General features: G+C 42.0%; 1 protein-coding gene across 3 annotated transcripts in view; it reads right to left on the bottom strand.

Moving 5' to 3' along the window:
- Positions 1-23,933, bottom strand: part of ZNF827 (zinc finger protein 827) — a 112,707-nt gene that overhangs the window by 76,882 nt on the left and 11,892 nt on the right. For all 3 annotated transcript variants that reach the window (XR_007507784.1, XM_049815044.1, XM_049815045.1), the window contains exons 2-3: positions 5,797-6,807; positions 763-935 (exon numbers count right to left, since the gene is read on the bottom strand). Coding sequence is in view for 2 of the 3 variants with exons in the window: in XM_049815044.1 (XP_049671001.1) it covers positions 763-935; positions 5,797-6,807 (1,184 nt within the window). In the remaining variant the exon portion in view is untranslated. The remainder of the gene's footprint in view (positions 1-762; positions 936-5,796; positions 6,808-23,933) is intronic.

A 23,933-nucleotide genomic window follows, 5' to 3' on the forward strand; every position in this document is an offset into this window, starting at 1 on the left:
ACTTCACCAAGCATGTTCTACAGCTTGCAAGACCAGGCACTTTGTATGTTGCAACCATGTAGTACTTCAGCTAAGCAGACAGAGAGTTTCTTTACATTTTTATATTTTTCTGTATCAACACAGATCTTGCTTCCTTCAAAAGGTCATCTTCAGTTAGAGCCTAAAACTTAGGTTGAGTTAAAAGCACACTTTAAACGTAATGGAAACACTTGAAAACAAAACAATATAGTACAATATGTCCTTCATTTTTGTTTGGATGCTTCACTGCTGAAGTGCTTGCAGTTAAAAGCTACAGCAAGAAAAAGTTAAAACTGCAAGCCAGTCTGTAGAAAGTAATGGAGAGATCCCCTGCTAGCGCTGGCCAGGTTGGTATGCTCACTTAGGGTCATGCAATGGCATGCAGAGATACTAGCTGGCATTCTGAAAAGCAGCACTGCTCTGTTTGCATGGTGTCACATCTCAGCTAACATCCCTGGTTTGGTGGTTCCAGGTCCAGAACTAAATCAGTCACAGACAGGTTGTGCTGCACCAAGTTGATGTAACCCAAGGCAGTATCCATATTGCGTAAAATGGAAATGCAAGCAAAGGAAAAAAATGTTATCTCTTTCCCTTTTTATGGTCTCTTTATTTAAATAAAGGCATCATTAGTAGTACAACTAGGGAAATTTTGTTCTTGCAAATGCAAATGAAATAGGTTTGTTATATTATCGGTTTTTGATTGAGGATTCAAGTGTTTTGACTGTCAGTAAACACTGGCCTTACCTTCATGTGTGACTTGAGATTGTCCTTGCGTGCACAGCGAAATGGACAGAGTGGACACTGATGACTTTTCAAACCTGTATGAATCACCATGTGCCGTTTCCAGTAACTCTTCCTCTTGATAACCAAACCACAGATTGGACACTGGAAAGGTTTTCCTCCTTCTTCTTCTGAGGCTTAGCAGAGGGGGAAGAAAAAGAGAGGATCCTTTACAGCCACTTGTCGAATACTTTCCCCTTGTAAGTATACTCAAGATACCATTTTTCAATGCTAGAATTTCATCTGCAAAAAGACACATCAGTTAAACAACAACATGTACCAGAAATTTCAGTTCCTCCCGCCTGCATATCCCTTTTCCCCGCCTGCATATCCCTTTTCGCCTTAATCTGGTTATTCTCCCTCTAAGAAAGGTCACCATAATTTATAAAGGTTAATGTCCCAAACATCCTTTGGCTAATCAGTAGGGGATGCCACTCTGTCTCACCTGGTCCTAATGTTCCTTATAATTTAACTGAACTGAGATGGATGTCTCTCATAATCATCACTTTGCAGCTTCATTTCCTACCAAAGGCCGGTTGTAGTAGGGTATGGAAAATATGCTTAACTGTTGAAAAATGATCCATTTCCAAATCTGATGGTTAGCCAGCAGGGGAGCAGGATATAAAGCATAGAACAATCCACAACTTAACTGAAAAGCATTCTGGTGTTGCATATCAGATATATTTAACTCCAGAAGTGAATGACATCAGAACCCCTGCTGTTGAAATTGTTTAGTTATGGCTCAAGCAGATGCTGCTGGAACTTCAGCCATCAGGGGTCTTCGCATTGTGGGTTTCCTTCTGCTCCTCTTGTCAGCAGGGCTTTAAATCTATTGCCTCCCTAAACATTTGCACTCTGCTTTACTGCCCAATTCACCTAAGATAAGAAAAGGATTTGGTGGCATTTATCAGGCAAATATGGTTAGTCTACTGAGTGGGGAGCCATCGCAAGGTTGAAGGAAAGAGTAATTCCTTGCTGCTGACTTTACACAACTAACCATCCATTCATCCTCTCACCACCATTTCCTCTGCCTATTAAAAAGAAAGGCCTAGTATTACCATGGAATGGGAAGCCTGTTTCCTCAGTGTAAAAACAAAGACTATTTTCAAATATCCAGAGCTCAGCAACGTGCATCCTGCTATTTAGAAATTCTCTCAAAATATTTAATCTCATTATTATCAGTTATTTCCTACTGATAAGGATATAGCAAACATCAAATTCCCTTGATGAGGAACTAAGTGATAAAAACCTCCAGAAAGATTTGTCATATCCTAAAATGTAATTCTTGCTATTAGGTAGAAAACAAAAATACTGTAATTCAATTGATTAGGTAGCCATTATGTAAGTACAAAAAAGGACACGTTGTCAAAGCATGCACTTCTGCAAGTTCAGAAATTCTCCTCATGAAATATTCTATCACACTCAACTTACTATCTAATTGTTCCCCTCTCTGCACCTCTAAAGAATAAGCCAAAACCAATGCTATCATTGCTTGTGTTTCAGTTTTTAAGTATCTTTACTTACTTCTTCACCAAACACAGGAGAAAGATGAACCACAGAAAAAAATACATTGGTAGCATTTTTACCTATCATTTCTTTTCCTTCTATCATATCTTTTCTCCAGCCTCTGGTTATCATCACAAAGGATCCAGAAAAGAAACGTGTAACAAGCTATTACCTGTTTTCCACCCCATTAAAAAAATAAATCTGCAAACAAGATGGGTGAACAGTAATTTAGCACATTACAAAATATGCAAAGAACTGTACTGCATGCATATGACTTCAGCAATAACAATGACCATTAATGGTACACAGGGATTATGTCAATGCTCTTCAAAGCTGAACCACTTTAGCTCTTCACTATACGACATAAACCTCAGCATGAGAAAGAAAATTGTGGGCTTCAGCTTTCCTTCATTTATACTGATGTCTATTTTATGTCAAACGGTGTCAATTAGTTGGAAAGAGCAACTCCAGTGAGGAGAGAATTAGCCAGTGCTTTCCAAAGAATCTTCAGGAACAAAATTGCAAGCATCACAGGCAAAAAGTTACATCAAACAAGCATTCAGTCAGTAGAAGAAGGGTCTGCCACCCACACTCTTTCAAAAACAACATCAGAACTTTAACAGAGATTCCAGGCTTCCTTTTAGATTTCATCCCAAACACGTGAGCATTTTATAAAATTGGCAATATTAACAGATAGACAGAAAATTTAGTCTTCTCTGTACCACTTTACTATAACCTATGCAAGTAATGATTAGGTCCACCAAGTCTGACATGCAGTTTCAGAGGCGACTACACTCTGATAAGCCATAGCTCCAGCTTCTTGCCTGAAATAATTCTGAGCAAATAGCTCAACATGGTGGACAAAAGAGTAGCAGGCATACTCTTGTTATTAACTTATTCCTCTTTAAATAGCCTCTATCTTTGCTGTTTCTTACTTGTTGACATCTAATTAATCTCACTGAGTATTGATCTCATAACCAAAGCTAGATGTTGCTGGTGGGCAAGTGAATCAGATTCGTAACAACAAAGCAAACTCACCAGTGCCTTAAAAGTTCAAAGTATGAGAGGGGAAAAAAACACCTCTCAAGCTATGTCTGCTGGGAAAAGATGTCTCTCTCTGGGAACAAGACAAAAAACCCCATGTCTCGAGGAGCAATCAGACAGACACAAAAAGATAAAACATTATAAAATGAAATACTGTTTTTTGCTTTTAGTGCCATAAGGTCATAGGTGCAAAAGGAATCGGGAACGTGTGACATTTATTTTCATGGCAAATATACACACTCAGCTGCCCTTCTCAACTTCTACAGAAGTGAAGTCATCAATCAAAGGTCACTAAACAGTGACCTCTTTTTGTAAGCTGCATTTCTCTATGGCTGAAGGAATCAAGGAGTCTGGCTTTCCATAATCAACATCTAGATATGCTAACCAACAGCTTGCTTTTTATTTTCAGTCGGTTAATTATTTAGAGAAGGAAAAAAAACTTAATAGCATATCAGAAAATGGACTTAGAGAACTTTTGTTATGAACATTACACCATGAAGTTTGCTTGGATGCCAACTGGCATTGGCCCAGTGCGTATGAACTGAAAGGAAACACCCTTCCTCTTGGGATACTAGTCCCATATATTATAAAAAATGAATAGTTGTTCCTTGGTTACCAAGGACCTGAGGCAGTCAGTCCCCATTGTTATCTTTTAACAGCACAGTATGCTTGAGCCTTCAGCAGAGAGAATAGTTGCTAGGAATTTGCTGCATCAGAGCTAGTTTATAAAGTGCCACTACTACCAGCACACTTGTGGTACTGGTACTGTGTGGTACTATACACACTTGCGTGCTGGTACCGAGCACTCCCCTAGTATAAGCTGCACAGACAAATCCCACAGTTTGTTGGTCAAACACAGAACCTGGATTTTACTACAACCATTTACTTTTCCCCAGTAAAAACTTAGGATGTGAACAGCTTTTTCTCCAGCAAGAAGTAAACTAATAACTTCAAATAAATTTTAACCTTACTCCTTTTCTATGCATTGCTGCCTTTCTTACATGAAGGCCAGTCTTCACAGGGAAAGTTACATTACATTAATGCCCACAGTCACACTTGTGTAGCCAGTGTCGGTACTCCTATTCGCACACAAAAGGACCTCTTCTTGGTTTAGCATGTATTACTCCAAAAAGGACTTCATCTAAACCAATGAAAACCTTAGACCAGACCCATGCCAAGAATAGTTTGCCACTTTAACTGCCTTGGCAAAACACACCAGCAAAGCATTTGTAGCACACATGTAACTCAGCAAAAAAACGGTACCAGCTGCACCACGTCATGTCCTTCCCCCTCCTCTTCCAGAGAGGAATAAGCATTGCTCTCCATCCAATAGCTCCTACCCTGCAAGTTTTTACCAAGAGCTGCACAGCGGCAGATCAGACCACATAATATCCCTAAACAAAAAGGTTAGGTCAGAAAGAAGACAGTGCAATTATACAACATCCGCGTCAGGCTTCATGGCTGTACACTGGCTTGCTACACCTGTACAGTCAAGCTAGTATTCCTCATAAAACTCAGCCTGATAAAGCTCTAATATACTGAACCACTTTGTGCATCTTGTGAAGATAGCTGACGTGCTGCTTCCCCCTCTGCAGCAGAACACTACTCCAGGGAGAACACTGACGATACCTGAAGCTGTACGTTCTACGAGAAATATGAATCCATGATGTGAACTTTTTATAGAAAGAGATGAAAGAAACCTTATTTTGAAGATGGATCATTTAAATTTCCCTGTATGGCTTGCCAGTTCTTGAAAGCTTTTGTTACCAAGACTGTTTCTTCTTATTCCCTATAAGCCTGATTCCTTGACTGCCAACAGCTGGAACTGGTGGAGGGAAATCAGAAGTGTAAAATTGTTCTTGCTGAGCAAATTAGAGAAATGCAGTTTGCTTTTTTTTTTTTAAAACGACAAAGAATTGTAAAATACCTAACTGCTGCAAAAAAAACTTTAATGAAAAGTGGCAACATAATAATATACTCTGGTAAATTAGGACAGGGTAGTAAGCGATTATACAAAAGTCCATTTGTGACAGAGACAGCAGGAGGGAGAATTCTCCCTTGTCCAATATTTCAAAAGCACTAGTTTTGTACATGCTCACTGATACTGTGAGCTCCCTAACAGGGATTCTTTGATATCCTCCATTAAATATTTTTTGTAGACTTATTCTGAACTTGGTAAGAGAGGGGAATACCATTGTATGGAATAATAATAATAATTAAAAAAAAGTACTGAACTGTACACTCCTATCTTTCAAATGTGGAAACATTTGCGACAGTTTGGTCTTCAAGTGGTATTTCAAAAAGCTTTGCTATTGTTTACCTAAAGTACCTATTTCTTATTCTCATAATACATGGAATCAAACCAAATCCAGACCCATTGAAGGGATGTTATATAAGCCTATAGCAAAACAAACACATTCCACTCAGTGGCTCAAACTGTATCCATACCTGTACTAGTGGGTTTGGACGCTCTTCCCTTAGGGACTGGTAGTAACAATAATTCCAAAGACTGTGGTGGAGTTGCTTTCTCTTGCTTCACGTCTGAAAGCTGTAGGGGATCCTCAGCAACCAGTGATTTCTTCTTCTCAGCCAACAGGGTGCCTGCAGCCCTTGCAGCAACCTCCTTGAGAAGGGCAGCCGAAGAGGTCATGGAAGCCAGAGAAAGGAAAGAACTAGCTGGAGGCGGGTGCTCCTGCCCAGGAGTCATGCTTCTTTCACTCACTTTCTTAGATAAAGCTGCCAATGTGGAGCTGGCTGACTGAGAACTAAAAGGTGAGGAAAAGGATTCAAATCTTATAGTGTCTTCAGTCCTTGAAAGAGATTTGTCCTGCAGAACGGCATTGGCTGCAGCTTTCAGTTTCAGGATAGCTGAATCCGGGGACAAACCACAGGTGGTGGTTGAGTTTGGCAACCACTTACCTTGATTCCATATAAAGTGACTACTTGCATTGTATTGGTCACTTTGATCCTGCTTCTCAGCAAGCTTTCTGGCAAGAACACTTAGCTGCTGGGCATGATGAGCAGGTGGAGAGAAGGAGAGATTTGAGCCAAGATTTACAGGGGACTCAACTCTGCCATTGACTGTAACAGCAGCATCCAGCTTGAGGGAGCCAGCCTCCAGTAGCCGCCTCAGGTTACTACTCAGTGGCTTATTTGGACCAGGAGGTTCTTCTTCACACAGAGATGACACATCAGGAGAAAGGTGCTCTTTGCTCTGTAATGTGTCTCTTAATGCCTCAGTTTCAATGGATCCCAGCTCTGCTGTGTTGCTGCTAGGAGTTGCACTTCCCAAAGAAGTGTCTGGGGAAGTGGACTGCTCTTGGATTCTGTCTTCAAGAGACAACTTAAAGTTCTCCTGGACTTCTCCATATGACGCTTCTGAAGGAGTTTCCGAAGAATTTCCAAACCAGCGTTCTTCTTCACTGAGTTCACCTTCCACTTCTTCCTGTCTGGTACCATCTGTGTGGAACCAAGAACAGCAGTATTATTCCCAAATCTGCATAAACTAACTTCTTAGAATTTAAGTATGCCTGGCCTCTGCATGGATTGAGTGACCAGAAAAAAGTTTTTTGAAAATTAGTAAGTCTTTCTTTGAAGACAAAATCATGACAAGTCTGTCATCTTTCAGTCAGCATAACTAAAACAGCTAAAACTGCAACAATACAAATATACATAATATATATTCATATACTGCAAGTATTTCATTATCAGTATAGTCTGTACATCCTGCAAAATATTATGAACTCTGTGGTATAAAACAGGGATTTAACAGGCCCAGAAATTACTGGATACTTGTGTCTGTACAGGTAGCACAGGCGTGCCTTCAAAAGCAGATCAGGTACGTGGCTACTCAAAGTAGTTTCTTCCAGTGACTTTAAATCTCAGCCCAATCCTGCAGTGACCCCTATCTAAAATAAAGTAAAATTTGTACTGATAATACACAATTCATTCCTGAATAGCTGAAATAACTAATACATTAATGCCGCCTAAAGCTCTCCAACCATTTGGGAAAGGAGTATCATACACACAAAACTAATATTTTGATTTTTTTCTTCTTATGTAGACGCTACTTTCTTGTCATTTGCTTGTCACTCTTCATTAATGTTAAAGTTTTAAAGACCATCCTAAACAGAACTTCGTTTAGCTGAAAAGAAAAAAAAAAAAAAAAGGAAGAAAAAAGTCTTGGTCTCAATGCAGTTATGTTTTCTCCTCCCCAGTAACTGCCACACATCTAGTCTCTCCTGAGACCTGAGAGCATTTAAAGCACTCTGACCCTGGACTGCTGCTCTTCCTGATAGGTATTCAGTGTCATACAGACATGACCAAGACTTTTCTTGCCAGTCAGAACATAGTTAAGAACAACAGCAATGCTAGAATTAAATTCACATTACCTTCTCTTGCCACATACCTCTCACATTTCTTGCTTTTAGACTAAATGTCCCAAGCTACAAAAGAATCTTTGTAATCATACAACAGCAAAACAAAAGGATTTAATATAACCCTTCAGTGACATTCTGGAAATAAGCCTGCATGTTATGTACTGTATCTATGATCAGGTATTATTCCCAGATTCCCTATTTAATTCCAGAAAATTACAAAACTTGGAGAGAAGTTGAGAACTAAAAACTTAGATGTATATTATTGCTTTGATGCAATAAATTTAAGGAGGAAAAGCCCAGCCAAATATATCGTGAGCATAGAGATATCAACATAAACTCTGAAAGCAAAGATTATTTTTTTTAATGTTATACAGAATATGAGCAATAGTCTCTCACAGTAAGTTCCTTTTACACAAATCCCTTTGGAAAAAAATTCACCAATGTTTTAAGAGCCCACAATAAGACCACTCAGCTTAGATTAGTAATTCAAGCAGAATAGGGCTAGCATCTTTCCTACTCAAAACAAACAAAAGCCAAGCAAAACCCAAAGCACTTCCCTAAAATTACTTTGATATTATCCAAGTTAACATCACAGATGCAGCAAGATTTAACAATAACATGCACATAAAGGCTAACACCATGCACATTCAAATAAAGACGACAGATGCTAATCAGTTGAACCAGCACTTATGCAGGTTAAAAGAGAACTGAATTTATTCCCTTTTCACCCTGTGAACTTGAAAAAGTAACTTGAGGCGTGCCTGTACATGCCTGAGTACATGTACCAAGACATGGGTGCACTCAGATCAGAGATCCATCAGCTCATCCCAGATGCAAGCAAGTTCTGGATTGGAAGCCAAAAAAACATCTTAACAGCACTTTGCCTGAACGGATACACCAAGAGCAGGGCACATCCTCTGGGACACAGCCTAGAGAGTTGTTGCCACTACACAGCTTCTGAGCCGGAGCTAGCCTGCATCCTACCACTTACATGTCTGCTCACACCTGTCTGTGTTAAAACAACCCCTCTTCTCCCCCACAGACCCTACTCTTTCTGTGTCTCTACTCCCCATCCATAAATAGGGAAGGAGAATTGCATTTCACTTCACTCAGAAAGTCATCCAAAAATTACAGTTTGAGAGACATTTAAGTATAAATGGTTACAAGAGGAAGTGGGTTTCTGTTTTAGAGACTTCTCCAGCTTACTAAATCCCCCCAACTTCTCTGTTCCTTGCCATGTACCTCAGCTTCTTAATGTTGATATGTTTCCTAGTTGCAACCAGCCTTTAGAATACCAGTTAAATAACACTGTTCTACAAATCCCTCAATCTTGTTCATCCTAGTTGCACTGGAAATGAATTCTTCATTCTCACGTGCACCAGTTTTTGCTTCAACCATAAAAGTAATGTCCTGCATATATTTTCACTATCTATCCCTCCTTTCTAAAGCTGACATCTTGGAGAACTCTCACAGTAGCTGAGGAACAGGACACTGGTATTTAAAGTTGATGGTAAGGATGGGGTGAAAGGAACTACATCTGCTATGGTAGAATTGCAATACAACTTGCTTTGATCACAGTAACACAACTACACTATCCCTGGAACCAAAAAAATAAGGCAGCAATAGCAGGAGAGATAGGAACAGGACGTGGACTGCCTTTCTTCTTCCAGACATGCATATCCTCCGTTGGTCTTGCCTATATGAAGAACAACCACCCACATTTTAATGACAGGGAGCAGCAGGAGTGCAGTACTCATCATTTAAAGGTTTGCTACCAAGTCCAGAATTTCCCTCCTCTTTGGGTAACGCAGTGAGAGCTCCCTCTCCTGTTTCTAATCTACCTGTAACCACAAAAGCACTCTCAAATCTCCAAGTGGTCTCCTTAACAAAGGGCCAATATCCTCTGCAGCATCTCTATCCCAAAAGCCAGCTGGATTTTTTTTTTCCACCAGTGCAGTCTCCTTCTGTACCCAGAAACCAGACCTCTAACTGCTGACACAGTTCTAATTTTCCTCTTCTCAGTAATTCCCTCAGTTGCTGCAGTACCAAGTCCACTGTATTTTAAGGCTGTAGGTTAACGCTAAAAAAGCCAGCATCAATGTCTTATCATGAGCTCAGCCAAGCCTCCTTTTAAACACTAGTGAATTGGTTTAGAAGCATAACGGTGAAGCCTGGCAATTTCATTTCTAAGCAAAGTTGCCATTCAAGGCCTTCAGGGCAGGATTTTAATTCCCATTGACTTGTGAGCCTGTGAGTTTGAACAAGCTTGAGAACTCCAGGAGAAATCAGCCCAATCCACCAACTTTCCTTTGATTTCAAATTAAATAAAACCTTCCTTCAGAACTCAGAGGGTTGATGGGACACCCAGACCAGGTTTGCCTGAAACAGGAGCCAACCTCTATGCACCTGTCAAGAAACTTCAGCTGTTTTTCAGGTCTGTGGCAGAGGATTTGCATGACATGTTTTTCCCTTCCCTTGCAACACAGCTAAGGAGCTCCAGTGCAAAGTCCTTGAAAGCTAGCGATAGAAATGTAATACCACATTTAAACTTCTTCTCTCCACCGTAAACATACTATAGTTTGCTATTACAGAATTACTTAAGCTACTGGCATTTCATTTCTATTGCAGCCTGATACACTAAACGTGTAAGAAACCACACAGAAGTTGCAAAGCAGGAAAAGGTAACTTCAGAGTTAGGGGCAAACTCTCACTGACTTCATTTGGAACAAGGCCTGGCTGGGAATCTCACCAACTTCTACCAGGTAACCGCTGATCAGATTGCCCCTTCTCAACATGATTCAAGAGTCAAGACTTGTCTCAATGCTTCTCTTTCCCGATTTCCATAGCGGTTCCAGAAGGAGAACCACTTCCCAAACCATTTGCCACTGGCAGACCCAGGTGGAAGTTACAGGTGCCCTGTGGTGCTTTGGGACTACGCCACCACACAGCATCCAGGAGCCTCACACAAGTAATTCCCACTCCTGTCAGCAATGACAAAAGGCACCAAAGTACTGCTCGGTGACTGCTGCCACTGATGTAGCCCAGTATCAAACAATCTCTGGCAAAGCCACAAATGTGTGCAGAAGCACTGTTTGAAGAAGTGCCAGTTTCCCTCGTTCACCCACTCATCTGCTTGTTTTCAAATATGGAGAAGTTCTGTTTCCTCTTCAAGGGACCAGTTTGACAGACAAATCTTCTTGATCCCAAAGCATGTTATTTCACTTTGTGAGCGTCTGCCCTTTTACTTAGAGCGGTTGATAAGAATTTGACCCTGATGTCAATAGAAATGTAAGTATCAACTTGCCCAAAGTGCTTATATCTGAAAACTGAAAAAGACAAATATGTTTGTTGATTTATACACTGAGCCACCCAGTTGAAACTCTGGAAACTTTAACTGTATCCCAACGTAATGTACACATGCCATTCCTGAAAGTGGTAAGTGTGATATGATCCACAGTTCCACTTTGTAGTACTTGGAGTGGAGAAATATTCATGTAGTAGGCTAGGTCTAGAAACAGCCTGTGCAGCACACAGAAAAAGGGAAGAGTCTGCAAGTTATGGCACTGACAGACATGGGCAGTGAAAACGTTATTGAAAGAACACCCTTTGGACCACCAGAGATTAACTGAGAAGAGGCTACAGCTAAGGAAACCACCCCAAAGGGACTGAATTTTCATGCTAAAAGGAACAAAATTTCACTTTAATCATTCAGTGCAATGAGTAAATTAAAAGAACTTCAGTACAGAATTAACATTACAAATCCATATGCTGCAGTGATATGAAACATATGGAAACTGTAATTATGGGATTACAGAATGAAAATTAAAACAAATATAAAAGTAGGTAGAAGTCAAATAATTTAAAAGAAATGTGCACAGGGAAATTGCTGATGAGATAAATTAGGTAAGATTGCCCTAACTTCAGCAGTTACATTTCAAGAAAAATCTGGGAATCTACAGGACCAGGATTTAAAGGGATAGGAGAGCCAAACCTCATTTTTATTATCTTGATATCAAATATCTTGATCTATATAAGGACTTCAGATATGATCATTCAAGTTTGTGTAATCTAAATAAAGTTACAATTGCATTTGTTGGCTATTTGGCACCCAGGTCATTTTCCTAATTTGTTGCCCCAACAGCTTATCTTATTCCATCTCTAATGCCTATCATAAACCATTCTCTGTATTATCTTACACTAAACACTATACCTAGGCCTACTGAAAGAGCTAGGATTAAGTGATAGGTTTACACTAGAGAACTGAGGAGCTCTGCAAAGATACGCAAAGAATTTAAAAGAATGCATTAAACTTAAATGAAGCAGTAAGACATCCGTAAGGAGTTCTGAGGAAACGCAGACTGAGTCAGATAAGCAATCAGTTTAAGGCCAAGTAAATAGGCAGATGCATCAAAAATAAGGCAGAGGGAACACCTGAGCAACGTAGAACTTAGCTTCATGTGACTTTTATCAAGAATAGCAAGAAAAGGGGAGTAGATGAAGAGAAGCAGCAGCTGACAACTGAGAAGGCATGGACAACTGTAAAGGTATTTACCTAGTCAAGGACAAGGAAGAGGTGAGATAGACAGTAAACTGGTGTGGTCATATTTGGCCTCCAGGATGGCTTCTCTTATTATAGAATCATAGAATCATTTAGGTTGGAAAAGACCTTCAACATCATTGAGTTCAACCATCATCCATGCCCACTAAACCATGTTCTGGAGTACCTTGTCTACGTGCTTTTTTAATACCTCCAGGGATGGTGACTCAACTGCTTCCCTGGGCAGCCTATTCCAATGTCTGACAACCCTCTCAGTAAAGAAATTTTTCCTAATATCCAACCTAAATCTCCCTTGCCACGACTTGAGGCCATTTCCTCTCATCCTATCACCAGCCACCTGACAGAAGAGACCAGCACCCACCTCACTGCAACCCCCCTTCAGGTAGTTGTAGAGAGCGATAAGGTCTCCCCTCAGCCTCCTTTTCTTCAGACTAAACAGCCCCAGCTCCCTCAGCTGCTCCTCATTAAGACTTGTGCTCCAGGCCCCTCACCAACTTGGTTGCCCTTCTCTGGACACACTCCAGCACCTCAATGTCTTTCCTGTAGCGAGGGGCCCAAAACAGTACTCGAGGTGCGGCCTCACCAGTGCTGAATACAGGGGGACGATCACCTCCCTGCTCCTGCTGGCCACACTATTCCTGATACAGGCCAGGATGCTGTTGGCCTTTTTGGCCACCTGGGCACACTGCTGGCTCATACCCAGCCGGCTGTCAGCCAGCACCCCCAGGTCTTTCTCTGCCGGGCAGCTTTCCAGCCACTCTTCCCCAAGCCTGTAGCACTGCATGGGGTTACTGTGATCCAAGTGCAGGACCCAGCACTTGGCCTCGTTGAACCTCATACAGTTGGCCTCGGCCCATCGATCCAGCCTGTCCAGATCTCTCTGTAGAGCCTTCCTACCCTCAAGCAGATTGACCCTGCCTTCCAACTTGGTGTCGTCTGCAGACTTGCTGAGGGTGCACTCGATCCCCTCATCCAAATCATTGATAAAGATATTAAACGGAACGGGGCCCAACACCGAGCCCTGGGGAACACCACTAGTGACCTGCCGCCAACTGGATTTCACCCCATTCACCACAACCCTCTGGGCTCGGCCATCCAGCCAGTTTTCCACCCAGTGAAGAGTACACTTGTCCAAGCCATGAGCTGCCAGCTTCTCAAGGCGTATGCCATGAGAGACAGTGTCAAAGGCCTTGCTGAAGTCAAGGTGGATAACATCCACAGCCTTTCCCTCATCCACTAGGCGGGTCACCCGGTCATAGAAGGAGATCAGGTTGGTCAAGCAGGACCTGCCTTTCGTAAACCCATGCTGACCGGGCCCGATCCCCTGCTTGTCCCAGACTTGCCATGTGAGTGCTCTCAAGACAAACTGTTCCATAATCTTCCCCGGCACTGAGGTAAGGCTGACAGGCCTGTAGTTCCCCAGATCCTCCCAGATCCTCCCTCCGACCCTTCTTGTAATGGGGCGTCACATTGGCAAGCCTACAGTCCTCTAGGACCTCCCCGGTTGACCAGGATCACCAACAGATGATGGAGAGTGGCTTGGCAAGCACCTCTGCCAGTTCCCTCAGTACTCTTGGATGGATCCCATCTGGTCCCACAGATTCGTGAGTGTCCAGATGGCGTAGTAGGTCACTATTTCCTCCTGGATTAAGGGGGGGTATATTCTGCTCTTCATCCTCACCTTCCAGCTCAGGGGTCAGAGTATCCTGAGGATAACTGGTGTCCCTGTTAAAGACTGAGGCAAAAAAGGCATTAAGTACATCAGCCTTTTTCTCACCTCTGGTGGTAACGTTCCTTTCTGTATCCATTAAAGGACAGATATTCTCCTTGAGATTCTTTTTACTGTTAACATATTTGTAAAAACATTTTTTGTTGTCCCTTACAATAGTGGCCAGATTTAGTTCTAGCTGAGCTTTTGCCTTTCTAATTTCCTCTCTGTATGACCTAACAAGATCCCTGTACTCCTCCCAAGTTGCCTGCCCCTTCTTCCAGAGATTATAAACTCTCCTTTTTTTCTTGACTCCTAGCAAAAGCTCCCCATTCAGCCAGGCCAGTTGTTTTCCTCGGCGGTTCGACTTGCGGCATGTGGGAATAGCCTGGTCCCGAGCTGTTAAGATATCCTTCTTAAAAAATGTCCATCCCTCCTGGACCCCTCTGCCCTTCAGGACCATCTCCCAAGGGACTCTCTCAACCAGTGCCTCCAAGAGGCCAAAGTTTGCCCTCCAGAAGTCCACGGCAGTGGTTTGCTAACCCCCTTCCTTGCCTCACCAAGAACTGAGAATTCTATCATTGTCGCTAAGCCCCAGATAGCCTCCAACCATCACACTTCCCACCAGTCCTTCCCTGTTCGTAAACAACAGATCTAGCAAGGCTCCTCCCCTGGTTGGCTCACCTACCAGCTGTGTCAGGAAGTTATCTTCCACACACTCCAAGAACCTCCTAGATTGTTTACTCACTGCTGTGTTGTATTTCCAGCAGATGTCTGGAAAGTTAAAGTCCCCCACAAGGACAAGGGCACAAGATTCTGAGACTACTGCCAGCTGCTTGTAGAACAATTCATTCATCTCTTCAACCTGGTCGGGCGGTCTATAACTGACTCCCAGCACAACATCTGTCTTATCGGCCTTCCCTCTCATCCTCACCCAGAAGCACTCCACCTTGTCATCAGAATCGTGTAGCTCTGTACAGTCAAAACATTCCCTAACATAGAGAACCACCCCACCACCTCTTCTACCTTGCCTATTCCTTCTGAAGGGCGTGTAGCCATCCATTGCAGCACTCCAGTCATGGGAGTCGTCCCACCATGTTTCCGTGATGGCAACTAAGTCATATCTATCCTGCTGCACAATGGCTTCCAGCTCCTCCCATTTATCGCCCATGCTGTGTGCGTTGGCATAGATGCATTTGAGTTGGGTTATTGAATCCACCCCTAACATCGGCACGCTGTCCCCAGGCTCATCTCTGGTGCACCTAGTTTTATCCCCTTACCCCCTTCAAACCTAGTTTAAAGCCCTTCTATGAGCCCCACCATCTCACAAGTGAGGATTCTTTTACCCCTCTGAGATAGCTGATACCATCTGTCGCTAGCAAGCCCGATGCTGTGTAAACCTCCCCATGATCAAAAAAACCAAAATTCCACCGATGGCACCAGCCTCTGAGCCACGTATTAACCAGGTGTGTCTTCCTGTTCCTTTTAGTGTATTTCCCTGCCACTGAAGGTATTGAGGAAAACACTACCTGTGCTCCCAATCCTTCCACTAATCGTCCCAGTGCCCTGAAGTCCCTTTTGATTGCCTTTGGATTTCCCTCTGCAATCTCATCACTGCCAACCTGCACAACCAGCAATGGGTAATAATCAGAGGTCCAAACCAGACCAGGGAGTTCCCTGGTAATGCCTTTTACCCAGGCCCCAGGGAGGCAGCAGACTTCCCTGTGGGATGGGTCAGGTCTGCATATTGGGCCCTCTGTCCCCCTCAGAAGGGAGTCGCCTATGACAATTACCCTCCTTTTTCTTTTTTCCAGAGGATGTGAAACTCCTATTCCCTCCTGTCTGCTTTCTTAGAATCCTCAAACAAGGATTAGGGATCATGTCACAGGCCAAAATTCACTTTTAGGGCAGTCCATTTCAGAATACCCTCTCTTTACAGGTGCTGTAACCTAGGTTCCATCATGACTGTTACCATCAGCATCACATCCAAACAACAGGAGTTTCCCATCACATGATTCCCATCTGCACTTTCAGGAAGAGAACACAGGCCCACAATGCCTCCATCTTAGCTCTGTGAGAGTCAACCAACTTGCACCCTTTAGAACTGGAATACAGAAGGATGCTCACTTTCTTCAGCCAAACCCAGTAAGTACCACTGGCACAAAGCCTTGAAATTTGCCAGAGACTAGTTGCTAGACACCCCGGGCAGAAAACAGTTTTAGTGGAACAAGGAAAGCAGAAGCCATACTGGAGAAGTTCCAGGATGAAATTAGAGGAGAGGAACTTGAAGTCCTAACTGCAAATGGCACGTTCAGTTAGAACTATCAGCCACAAAAGTGTCACATCAGAATTTAGTGCAGACCAGATAATACAGAGGAGAAAAGAATGAAGGAGCCAAGGACTGAATAGAGTAGATAACTTTAGGTAAACTATGTACACTGTGTAAGTGCATCATTTTAGCAATGGTAAAAAATAATTACAAGAGATCACTTGCTAATATCACATCACTTTCTAATTCACATTGTCTGGGGTGTCAGCTTCACACAAACCCTTGCTGATTTCACAACCAGGTACTATAGAAAGCAGCATGCACAGGCCTAAAAATGGCAGTCACATCTGGGAAATCTATTCTGTGGCATCCTATATAAATTGCTTAGTTTAGCTGCCTACAAACTGCCCTTTTTGTATTCAGGCTGGTTTTTTAAGTATTTCAAATGAAAAAGACTGAATGTCATTTCTTTGGCCTGAACAACCTTTATGGGTTCCCACACCCACCAGACCATATGGATGTGTGTGCTGTAGGACCACCTCAGAGCAGCTGGGCACAGGATGCACTGACATCCCACAGGCTCCACCTCTAAACAGCACTTACAGCCACATCTGATTAGACTATACATCCAGAGCACCAGCTATGTTGATTTTCCCATAGGGATGCTTGCAAGAAAATCATGATTTTAATAAAGACACAAAGGCCTGCCTTAACTCCTTTTATTATATCAACAGCAGCAAATAAAACTTAAAAGTCACAGTTACATAAACAGTCACGTGCTCGAGTGCCCTCGGTCCCCCATTTTCCCTTCATGATTTCTGTGACCTATAATAGGTAAGCAGCACAGGAAGTCACTGTCCTCTTTGAATGGAATTTCTGGCTCACTCACTTATCAACGGGATGATTATTCAACACTTGACCTCATCACAAAATGGTTTAGCAGCGTTGCTGGTGCTTGAACCAAATTTCTCTACTGCAGGCTGACCTAGAGAGAGCAGCACAGCTGCAAGAAGGAACTGCCAAAAAGCCATAGCTTTTCTGTTCTGTCCTTCTCCCCTGTGTTTAAGATGTGTGAAAATACTCACACAATTAGACAGGAAAAGAAGCCCTAGGTAGGACTCTATTTCATCTCCACATCTTCTAAAATAATGATTTTCCTAACTGGGGGGAAGGAGGAGAGGGGAAAAGAAAGGCACAGCGTTTAAAGACAAGGCATATATCCTCTACTTTTATCCCTAACTTAAAGTGACTTTGAAAAAATCCACTTGCAAGAAAACCCCAGAATATTCACCTAGCACTTTCCCTAGTACTGCTTTTTTTTAAAAAGGGCTCCAAGGCGAACAAGATTAGAGAAAGTTAATTACCTTGCAGTAACTGGAACTCTTCAAGATGCTTTGCCCATATGCACAAACAACTGTGAATGTGCAGAAGTACCATGCATTCAGGTTTGCCAACTGCTAGACAACCACAAAAGGTCAAAATGCATGTACAGCACCTCTGTTTCCTCTCAAAGGCAGAATCCAGGTGTGATGGATTCTTCCAAGGAAGAAGGAAGCAGGATGGATTACTGAAAAAGCTTGTCACAGACAACATAAAACTGCCTTTATTTCCTTTTCCTCACAGGAGAAGAATTTTGTGGTAGATGGGAAAGAGAGACAGAGGCCTTTTATTTTCAGCCATAAGCCCCAGAATAAACGTGTCAAGTGAGTTTCATTACCTGCCAGAAAGATCCTTCTTTTACTAGCTAAGTATCCATGGAAGAGGACAGAAATACATGGTTTCTCCTGAGGTGAGCTGTCACTACTTGATGAAGGCTCTCAGGGCTGTTGACAGACCACAAGACAGGACCTAATAGTGACAACAAGTCTGATCTCCCCTAAAACAAGTTCTTCAAAAGTTAACTCCTAGTACAATGGATGTTTGACATCTTGCCTCCAAGAAAGATTAACTATTCTTCTGTTCTAGACAAGAGGTTCTATCCCACAGGTAGCTGTGGGATCAGTGTTTGAGGAGCACTGCTTCCACTGGGACTCAGAGATTTTAAGCACCAAATGAACAGGCATTGCCTTAAGAGTGCAGTTAGAAGACACTTAAGATGACAAAAGCTCAAGACCCACAGAAGTGGCGGTCCTGTGCCCTCCCTTGTATTTGCTCTGTTTGTTTGACTGCTTGATGAGCCAATTTCAACTCACTAAACTGGCAGAAAACTACTCACTCCACCAAGAAATCAGAACAAAACTGATGCAAAGAAGGCAGGAATGGGGAAGCAGGAGAGTCAACAATCTGAGCCACCTATCTCCTGAGGTCTTTTGATGTGCAAAGCATATCACGTCTTGTCAATGAAAAACACCAGAGGATTCTCCCTCCCATCCAAAACCTCAAAAATGTACTACACCTCTCAGGGAAGAGCTGGCCCTTGCAGTCAGGATGGCCACAGAAGTCAATATCATGCAGGCTGCTTTAGAAGCCTTATCTGGGACATCTGTAGCTGTGTTGGCCACCACAGACTCTTCCGATACTAATTAAAAAAACTCTTCTCTAGAATCAGTTGGCAGCATCTTCCTGGGAGAAGAAAAGTCCTAAAGACCCAGAAGTAATATCCTAACAGTGAGGCCCAGTAATCAGCAACCCTAACAAGTAGGTGGGCAGAGCAGTATGTCTTATAGCATAATATATAACAATGTCACATATGTATATGTACACATATATAGTATATGTGTATAATAATACATGTATAATATTTGTCTCACTACAATTTAGAACTACTTTGTTCTAGCTGGATTTTGCCACTATTTGAGGCTCAGTGAGCTGAAGTACTTGAGGTGTGTGCATGAAACAGAACACACATGGCCTTAGAGGAGGGGAACAGTTTTGAAGACCGTTTCTCAAGCGGTACACCACAAGAGCATCCTAGACAAAAAGCCTTCATCAGCTGTCTTGACCAATACCTAGAACTCCTGGAGAAAAGGTAGACAAAGATAGTTGATTTTTATGATTGAGGTTTTCAGAAGAAACAAATGTTTCTCAAGCTGGCTTACACTGCAAAGGCTCACTAGTAGCCCCAAGACAGATTCATAAAGCACATAAAGTGTTAATATAACAATAGAAAATCATGTTCCCTACAAAACATATTTTATGGTACCAATGTTGTTCTTGTAATACTTTTATGGAGACTAAGCAAAATACCACTGCCAGCCTTATTGAAAGGTTTTTCCACAGGCCCTCGTGAACATCCTATAATAACCTACAGTTGAGTTTGGGCACACCTTTCATAAAGCACAAGATAGTGATCAGACTGATTTATACACTAAAGGAATGTGGCCAACTGAAAACCTGAAGTCTGTACATTAACATATCAAAGGAATACACCTCTTTTACCTGATGAAAACAGAGAATATGATAAAACATTTGCTAGAAAACCAAACACTTTTTTAGGCAGCAAATTCTGAGCCAGATTCAAGTCCCTTATCAGGAATTTCAGGCTTCCCTGGCTCTTTTAAAACCAGCTATGATATCAGATTAAGACTCTGACAGAGTATTATAAATTGGAGGACAAACTAAATATGCGGGAGATCAACTGTTATTCCCACAGCTCTATTTGAAATGGGAATCAGCTTTAACAATCTTTGATGGTTCAGGTGGTCCGTCTGCAAGTCTACCCAGAGAGATTCCTTGCACCTGGAGTGGTAGTGGATCATTTACATCAGTTCCCATATACCGCTGTGGGCTCACTTTCGTGTTAAGTTCAGTACAGTGATTAGAAAGTCTACCTTTTCTTCATCGTAAGGAAGTTTAAAAACTCCTTAAATTATTCCTAGTTAGCCAAAACCCACTTTGCTTCTTCATTTGTTTTGCTCTAGACAGATGCCTATGGCAGTGAGAAAGCATCAATATCAAAAGGTAATAAGGATGATGGCACCTCCAAAATAAGAAGAGTTAAACATTTTACTTAGCATACAGACTCAAGACCTATCATCTCAGCTTACTTCACGGAGGAGGGGAAATATTTTAAGATTACCTACCATGGGCCTTCATTAGAAATGAAACCCCTAAAAATTCTAGCAAACAATTCGGAAAAGCTGGCTACAACCAGAAGATCTCTAAATGAGGGAACTTAGTTTCCACTGTAGATCAAATTATTGTGGGAGATAATCACATGAATGCCAAATGGTCAATATAGGAATCCATAATATTTTGAAGTCATCCTTGAATGACAATTAACTCCATGAATGATAGAAGATGTTATTCCTTTGGCAGGCCATTAATGAAATCTTCTTTGACAAGTTGCTTACAGAACACAGAACTAGTGTCTCTATTAGGAAATTCTAAGCAGAAACACAAAACTGCCTTATCTTAAACATAGTCTATCTGCAAACCAGAGGCTCAGTTACCCATTTCCAAATGGCTACTTGCTTTGTAGTAGTGCAATTCTAGGTCATAGTCTTCTATCGTATATTTGAGGTAGAAGACATAAAAATACAGAATTATTTTTTTTCTGACAAGATCTCAGGCTGACATAGAAAAGAAAAAGAGATAGAAGGAAAGAACACCGTGGTCAGACTAGACAATCACTATGAGCTCAAGCAATGAAGTAACTCAGCACTCTCAATCTATCATCATACAGTTCTGTTTAGGTGTTACGGAACACCAGATCCATTCACTTGGACAATTCTGCTTGAGAAAATGGAAAGATCATACTATGCTATTAAGATAGCAAAAAAAAAAAAAAAAAAGGCAGAATAACAAACTCAATTTTTTATACCTTTCATCCCTTAAAAGGCAATGGATTTCAAGAAAGGAGGTGGGCACATATGAATGATCATGGAACTAGACAAAAACTTGACCTATGACCTGGAATAAAAGGCTCAGAAATAAAGGGAATTTATCCATTTTCAGAGGGGTAAGCCTCTGCCTTGAACAGCTCAAGTAAGACCAGCAGAATTTCTTACAGCATACCCTACACAATGCTTTTTGGTCCTGTGATGATCAGTCTCCAAGACAAAGACTAAGCGTAAGACATGGTTTAGAGGATCTATCTACTGGCTGGATGGCTCAAGGCATCTTAAAGTGGCTATATTCTTGGCTGACAGTGGTATTCACAAGGCTTTGGCAAACACCAGAAGAAAATTGGGAGAAACACCCTTAATGGCATCACTTTCATGCAGCGAGCACTTCCCAAGAAAAGACACCCCTATAGCAAAACTGAAGTAGGGCATTAAGCATGAATAGTACAGTTTCTTATACCACATTTTGTATGATCTAGGTGCCAAAAAAGGCAGGAAAGCTTTGCTTCCTAATCTTCATTTAGCTTGGTAACAAATAAAATTGGTGGTCCACTCTATTGCATGCCTATGTTCTCTATTTTTGAGATACATCTATAAACTGCCTGCTCTTACACAGTGCCTTCATCAGCTAACAATTCATCTTAATTAAGGCCTGCACCTGACCTGCCACCTCCCCAGAACTGGCTGCAGTGATAGCTGTCTCAACTCTTTACTGTGACAAAATGCATCTTCATTGCCTGAAATGCACTGCAAGCCTCAGCACAGTCACAAATCCAACAGCAAAATGTAGGCACAAGAATCCTCACATGTTCCTCACAATTTACAGCAGCCAAGAATAAAGCAATCTGTTTATGCTATAGATTATTGTAACACTGATTCACCCTCATTTTAGTGCGGCTAGTCATTTAAAACTGACAGGGTCACCACAGCAACATGATTTTAGCCACCCTTACAGTTGGAAAGGAAGCGGATGAGAAGTTGCAAGTGTCAATTCAGCTGGGAAAAGGGGCTGACTAAAGTGAGAAAAGTGTTCAAACATGCCACTTCGTTGCATACAAACAATTTGCAATGAAAACAACTCCCTGATCGCAACTGCAATTTAGCATTATGGCCTGGGAACAGCGATAAGTTTACAAAAAGTTCTCACATTACCTGAAACACTAAAATGATCTAAAAATTCCAGGAAAAAGCCGTAAGTTACCTATACTCTGAACTGTGCTGTGCAGGCAATTCCAAACTTTCCTAGGGGACAAACCATTGACCAAAAGGGTAATGGAGGCACCAAAACCACACTGGCTGATTACCTGCTTCTTCACCCATTCATTTCAGGGAGTTGCCCACATGTGCTGTACACACCATATAGGATCGTGCCCTTAAGCAATCCAGAGTAAATTTACCATAGCTACCACAATGTTATCAGAAAAAATTGTCTGCTAAGGTTGATAAATCGGTCAATTACCTGCTTCCTTGACTTTTATTCTTGTGTAAATGTTTCCATCCTTACATTACCAGTACCAGTACCTCTGAAAAGACAATCTGTACGTTGCCAAAACCAACTATTTAAATTACTAGCAAATCCTTAATTACTATAAACAAGATTACAACAGGCTTATTTAAAAAAGGTTTCCAAACATCAAAGTGATAGCTCCAGGAAATAAAGCTCCCTTGCTGTCATTTGAGGCCACTGTCACCATGTTTACTCTTGCTCTCTGCATGACCCTCAGTGCTCCCTCAGCCCACCTGAACACCACAGCAAGAGCACCTGCTGTTTCTCCATCAATGCCCCCTGCACGGCTGAGCATATACACAGGGCATGAAGTTCCCAGTCTCCCCTCAGCTCTTCCTGTTAAATCCAAACCACCTTCCTCCCCAAGCCACACACTCGCCCAGCCCCTATAAAACAGGAAGAAATAACATACAGAGGAAGGTAACGATGGGCAAACACTACCGAAGCTCCGCAGTTACTGACTTCTTCAAGGTAGAGATGCTTCAGTGCCCCTGGTGGGAATCTAAAGAACAGTCCAATCCTCACAAGTGCCAGGAGAGTATGGGAAAATCACAGAAGGCCATCGTCCTTGCCAGTGAGCTGGTTTAGGCTCAAAATGGAGTATCAAATCTATATCAAGGTAGAAGCACATAATCTCAGGTAAAATTTCCCCTTCCATACTTCCTCTCTCACTGGTAATAGCAAGAGATTTCCAGAAAAGGAGAACAGAAAATATTCGACGACACAGAAGCTAAAACCAAAAGGATAACGATATATCATCCTTCTTCCTCTACACACAGAAGTTATTAAAAACAAAGGACTGTGCAATAGATCTGGTTTCCTGTATCTCTTCAAAGGCATAGTCAAATTTTGGAATTGAGAAGCGGAGAACTTCCACCAGGGGTTGTACAGGGACAGATGAATGGAAGCCCAGCATGGCTTCAATTCTTGAGGAAAGCTCTTTAGAAGGTTTCAGCAGTGCTGTAAAAACACACAGCAACATCCAGAACATATCTAGCATGTTTTCCATCCGCTTCCCACTTACTGCTGTTCCTCTGAGGGACAACTGCTATACACATGCACAACCTCAACCATTGTTACCTCAGTTTCCCTGAGAAACTGCCAAGTGCATGTTTCCTACAGGACATCCAATTTAGAATGCAAGCTCTCTTTCAGGCTGAAACTATCTTTTTGTTGGGCCACACACATCTCAGTCAGCAGGCTGACTCCCCGACTTGTACTCCTATGCACTATACAAATACAATAAAGGAGAAGGAAACAGTATTTCCTTATCTCTCTCAAGCACAAGGTAATCCTTGAGAGCACTTTCTGATGTCTAATCACTACTGTAGAAAACAAAAGTCCAGGAGAGACTCGGGTCAAAGAGTAATCAGAAGTCCT

This window comes from Accipiter gentilis, chromosome 12 (genome assembly GCF_929443795.1).
Source record: "Accipiter gentilis chromosome 12, bAccGen1.1, whole genome shotgun sequence".
Taxonomy (NCBI): domain Eukaryota; kingdom Metazoa; phylum Chordata; class Aves; order Accipitriformes; family Accipitridae; genus Astur; species Astur gentilis.